At 40.5% G+C, this 6,145-nt stretch overlaps 1 protein-coding gene across 1 annotated transcript; it reads right to left on the reverse strand.

The window, feature by feature from the left end:
- Nucleotides 1-1,752: 1,752 nt before the first annotated feature.
- Nucleotides 1,753-4,997, reverse strand: LOC131692466 (fork head domain-containing protein crocodile). Its single transcript, XM_058979524.1, has one exon. The coding sequence runs from the start codon at nt 4,404-4,406 to the stop codon at nt 3,177-3,179; it is 1,230 nt and encodes a 409-aa protein (XP_058835507.1). The 5' UTR covers nt 4,407-4,997; the 3' UTR covers nt 1,753-3,176.
- Between the last annotated feature and the right edge of the window lie 1,148 nt (nt 4,998-6,145).

Genomic DNA, 6,145 nt, shown 5'->3' on the forward strand with positions numbered 1-6,145 from the left:
AAGAGAAAAAAGTGGGGCAAGGTGGGGCTTTTTATCTACAGACATTTAGGTTAGGTGAAATTGATGTATTTCTACGATAAATAGCCAGTTTCCGAATTCCGCAATCATTACTCAATGTGCGGCGGCAGCTGAAATTTTGTGTGTGACTAGTTCAAACCCTAATTTTTGTAGACATCAAGAGTTAGTTTAATGTTATGTGAAATAAACTATAAAATAAATAACAAAAATAAGAACAAGTTCATATATTCCAAACAGGTTAAATTGTCAAATGTATGAAATGTTCCGCACAAACATAAAAGCCATTTTTGAAATGCTTAATGAACATATCATCGAATCTTGAGATAAAAGGTCAGATGGAGAGAAAACTCAATCAAGGTGATGCTAAAAGAAAACGGTAGCGGAAGTGGATTAACTTAAATCGTTCACACAAAATATTTCTTGCAAAGAATAAGCCATGGTTTATATCCGAACTACAATTTGGCAAACTACAGAAAGCACGAGAGACATAAGAACAAAATTACTTTATGAATTACTTTATTTTTTTTAATCCGAAATATTATACTTGAATTCAAAAACAAGAACATATTTACATATTTTGAAGATTACTCAAAGCTACTCAAGCAAATTAGGAACTATTTCATGCGAATTATATATTTTTCCTTATTTTTAATGTCTATATATAAAAAGCCCAACCTTGCCCCACTTTTTTCTCTTCGTAGTTATAAAGTTAAAGGTCTCCACTAGTCACAAACATTCAGCTGCTGCTTCCTGGGTTATTAAAATGTTTGTGGGCTATATTTTTTTTAATATTTATGATGAAAACAACCTTTAAATGTCATCATAACATTTATCACTTGTTGCAATTTTTTATTATTGTATGTTTTCAAAAATTTAATAATAACCACAATTTTCCAGAGATTTTTTCATAAAATATGCAAAAATTAATTTTTTCGAATATTTATTTTTAAATGTCATGTAGCGCCATCTACATGAGTTATGGGGTATAAGTGTCTTCGGTGCATATGTTTAGCATATCAAAACAAACAACTTTACCGAAAAAAACTTTTTAATTGGACGCCTGTGTCAAAAGATATAACTGATCTAGATCAGTTTCTACTTATCTAGATCAAAACCAAAGTTGTCAAAATAATGCTTATTTTTATCCACGATACTTTGCTAAACACACCAATCGTCCAAGATAAATACCCAGGGCGCTAGAGGTTTTGGGCGTCGAAAGTAGCATTCTGCCCCACTGTGCCCTTGAAATAAAAAAATATCAATTTCACGAGAGCATGTAATGGTTTCTGCAATTATTCCAATCTAGTAAATTGATAGAAATCGAAATTACACATCACGTTTCGAGATATACCATTACTACCCATTAAAGCATAAAAGTCCCATATCTTTTTTGTCGAAATAAGGTGTCTGTTGGATTGTATTCTGTATCACCAATGCACAAACAGGATTAACAGGTCTGTTTAGAAAATATAAAAAAATACCAAAACATGGTTGTCCCATCCATGAGGCTCAATGAAATTGTAAATCTTGAACAATTTTTCCCCTGGTGTGCTGTTTCTCAATATATGGGACTTATGCTTTAATAGACAGATAGATAATATGCAGCAGAGGCATCGTGATTTGCCTGATACACCCTTGATTTCTCAACACAAAATTTTTCAAGACGTTTCTCAACTGGTAACATATTTCCCGTAGTATAGTAAAACTATGAAATTTATAATTTTGATCCGATATATTCATGTTTTCATTTTCACCGGTGTCGTATTATGATAATAATTTGAATCTATTGTTAAATACTAGTTTTATAATACACTATCCTGCAATGCACGTATATTAATTTAAAAAGAATAACCGTGTCCTGTTCATCTAATTTATAAATATTATACACAGTAGAATAATTAGCCTATCCTCATTTTTTCCACAAATTTTCAGTATTGGCATTATATCTGCCTCTCCCTATGGATCTCTGAACCTTTTTGCTCACCTTCAATATACAAACTCGATTCCGGTCGTGCATCTGTTCGGTTTTCGACAAACCGTCAAAAGTTATAAAGCATAAACAAAATGGAAATTCAGATCTAGCTGGATAAAGTAAAGAAACAAAAGATTCGCTACGGATTTTCCCGACTCTATTTGGAACTCAATCACAGTTGCGAGGCGCCGACGGAACTCACACTGACACATTCGTGCATCTTCATACGCGTAAACTCACAGTTTCGTTATGATACATCACATCGTTTGCCTAACAGTTTAATCTTGTTTGCTATGGTTCGAAAATCATATTTGCACGTTTACCTAACCGCTATTGTTTGCTCTCGCTCTGATCTGCTCTGCTGATGATTTCGAAATTCAAGTGGTTGCTTTTTATAGTGATATTTTTATACACGCACACACAGAGATAAGCTGGTTTGTCATGGTTTTTTTTGGCGATCAATTCGACATTATCGTTTACGAAGTGACTTACTTTTTACTATGTACAAGGTGTTTAATAATTTGTTTCAAGAAAACGTATTTCTTACGCTGGTATTTCCTATTTCGGAAATGTATGTAACATTTACAAAGTCCAATAAAATGTCAAAGTTTGAACAACTATAACGAATTTTACAAATTGCTATTTGTATACCGTATCTCTTCGTTTTGTGTATCATTTAAAAAAAAACTGAAATTCAGGAATGAGATGCTCAATTACAAGTTCTTAATGTTACGAACGGAAATTGGAAATAAATTAAATCAGCACGTCAGTCATTGGATTTCGCATAAATTTTACTCACTTTCTTCGCCGGGTTCAGATCTCCTCAGGAAGTGCTCTCTTGCCTGAATAATGAAGCTAATTTATCTGGAAACTTTTCTGCAATAGGGTCCGGTATTGATGTTAATAGCGAATGAAGTAAGGAAAAATTGTCTAACCGGTTTTGGGGCCCTGTTGGACGCAGTACAGCAGGGAAACTCCCATATAGAAGCACGACTGTAAAACATTTTTCAAGGCCAACCAGCACTCATTTTCGGCGAAGAAGCTTCTCGAGATGAAGAGCGCATATGGTCTCTCTACAACAAGAAATCGTCGAAAGATGATTGATGCTTTCGAGCGCACTTCAGCAAGAGAGCACCTAGCGTGAGAGTCGAATTGAATAACCCATAGCCTGAAGCCCCGGATACCTTTACACGTACTTGATACCACAATCCTGGTAGTAGCCGACGTGTGACCGATAGTGTCCTAGATGGCTCAGGTTTCCGGCGGTCAGATGCCCGGCTGCCACGGCGGCTGCAGCTACTGCGGAACTGCTTGTCGTACCCGGAATCACTGGTGGGCTGGCGGAGGTTATGCTGTTACTGGGACTGCCCGTATCCAGCTGGCAGTTGGTTTGGCTATGCTCGAACACCATATCCCGAAAGCCGGACGAATGATGCGTCGAGGTGGGAATGGTTGGAGTCGACGAACTGCCCCCGGAGGTATTACCGATCGATTCCGGTGGTGTCTCCGGAGTGTACCAACCACCATGCGGAGGCGGATGATGAGCGGAGCTGTGCTGGTGACGGAACTGCGATGATGTCGTAACCAACTGATCCTCGTTGAAGTGGTACGGATAGGATGTGTGATGAAGTCGCGGGTTGTAAACGTTCATCAAAGAATCCACCGTAAAACCGTGTTCGCCCGTAGAAAGATGGTTCATTTGGGTGGCAAGAGTATCGTGACAGGAATTCAGAATGGTAGGAGTCAGACCATCCTTTACCATGCATTGAGTTGCGAGATCAAGACCAGGTTCCCGTTTAAACTGATGACTAAGTTGTTTGCCGTCTAAATGAGAACCGCCCATCATTTTCAAAGGTTTCAAATCACTAATCTTGTCTTCAAGCATCATACTTTGACGCTTCATCATTTCTTCTTTCTCCCTGAGCGCATCCTTTTTCTTGAAGCGCCGCCGACGACGAAGATAAGATCCATTATCAAACATGTTGTAAGAGTCGGGATCCAACGTCCAGTAGCTTCCCTTACCTGGCTTCTTATCGTCACGAGGCACCTTCACAAAACATTCGTTCAAACTAAGATTATGACGAATAGAGTTCTGCCAACCTTGCTTATTATCCCGGTAATACGGAAAACGCTCCATGATGTACTGATAAATCCCATTCAGAGTGATCTTCTTATCAGCTGCGTCCCGTATAGCCATTGCAATTAGAGCAATGTAGGAGTACGGCGGCTTTACCATTTCCTTGTTTTGGTGGGCCGCCGTGAGGGCATATGCCGACCCGGCGTACGGATATCTCGAGTATTGATCGTACGGGTAGTGATGGGCCGGTGCCATGGTTCCAGTGTTTGTCGGGTATCCTGGCTGTACGTGCCCATAGTGCCGCGAGAAAGTATTTTGATCCGTAAACAAAGTATGCATCTTCGTTACACTGTCCAAACACTCAGGTCTTATCGATGAGGTGGTCTCGTGTCTCCACCGGATCACTTGCTGTTTGTTTGTAGTTTAAACAGCTAAATTTGTTATTCACAACAATATTATCTACCACAACAAGTTTTTTGCAGATGTTTTTATGCCGCTAAACTGGTTTTCTCCACGTTCGAGTCCACTCACACACTGTCACTAATCGTCTTGCTTCCAATAATAATAAAAACCCCGGACCATTTACGAAAAAGGCTAGACGGTCGAAGGTACATATCACACCGACATTGTTTTCAATCAAAATTTCACTTTATTATCATAAATAACAAAAAACACATCCACCACCGGTGCGGCGCCGACACTGACTAGTGGCTCTGCTGGCTGACTGAGGACGATGTTCTGTGGTGCAAAATTGGGCACAAACAGGCGGCGGCAAAACGAGAGCACGAGCGAGCAGCAGATTTTGCTATTGCAGCGACGGGTTCCAACGATAAAATAACATATCAACACTCTTGGACGTCCAAAAATATACAAAAACAGTCAGGACCGATTAGCACACTAGCGGGACCGATGATGATGATTTTCCTCACTTCTTGCTGCGGCGACACTGATTTAACGAAGCGCAGCAACCAGCGAGCAGCAGTAAAAACAGGCATCCATACGCACCAGCACATACAACCGAAACTCTCCGGTCCGAGTTAGCCATGGTTACGGCTCGACATGCACGCCATTCCACTCACCCGTATATCATTTGCACCGAGAGCGAGCAGGACGCACCGATTCATTCATATTTTCTCAGTGGGGGTTGAACAAGCGATGATTACTATGTTCCGCTTTCAAACATGCTCTCGCTCCGACACCGTTGCTACATGTGATGCGTGATGAAGATGGAACGATAGCTTACCTGCCAAATCGGACGTGCTCGTCCGTCACTACGACTGAACGGGACCACACTGTAGCCCGGCCCCTTGGGAAATTCCGTTTTGTATCGCATCACCGGCGAACAGAGCAGGATAGCAAGTTACTTCCGCAGGTTACTACTGTCGCACACTTGCTAGTCTGATTCACTCACCGCTCAAACGGTGATAGAAAAATGCAATTTGCTATGGCTACCGCGACCTACTCGTCCCCCTCGTATCGTCACATATCGAGTGAAAAGTCTGGACCCATCTGCTACATCCACGACTCTTTTTTGGCCAGTATTTATTTTCGCTATAATCACTGAAATAATATTGTTTTATTATTTCAATTTTTTTTCTCCTAGCAGTTTTAGTTTTTCCACCGTTCTCCTCATCCCGGACGCGTGCTGCGCTATTCAACGTGGGTCCGTCAATGGCGACGCCAGCTCAGCACTACACGCTGGTGTACTCCGACTCGACCATCCTATCGTAGTCGGTGGACGATATAGCTAGAAAGTCCATATGATTAATTCAACTCTCTGCTCCTTACCACATCCACTCGCGTGTCGTCCACGTCAACCATATTTATTGAGGTGGTGGTAGTAGTCCCTCGAAATAGTTTTACTTCACGCAACATGGCTTTCCGTCATCTGAAACGCAAACGACTAGGTATGTGGGTAGGAAGGTTCGCAACTTGCATCAGAGTCCGAGGAGAGGAGGAAAAAAAATGTGGATTTGTTTTGACAAACAAACACACCGGGGCAATTAAAATACTCTAACAACATATTAGTTGTCAAGCTGATAAATAGATACAAAATGTCGTTTATTTATCTGTCACAT

This window comes from Topomyia yanbarensis, chromosome 3 (genome assembly GCF_030247195.1).
Source record: "Topomyia yanbarensis strain Yona2022 chromosome 3, ASM3024719v1, whole genome shotgun sequence".
Taxonomy (NCBI): Eukaryota; Metazoa; Arthropoda; class Insecta; order Diptera; family Culicidae; genus Topomyia; species Topomyia yanbarensis.

Excerpts from the sequence above, each read along its gene's own strand:
- LOC131692466 (XM_058979524.1), bottom strand. The coding sequence starts at position 4,406 with ATGCATACTTTGTTTACGGATCAAAATACTTTCTCGCGGCACTATGGG.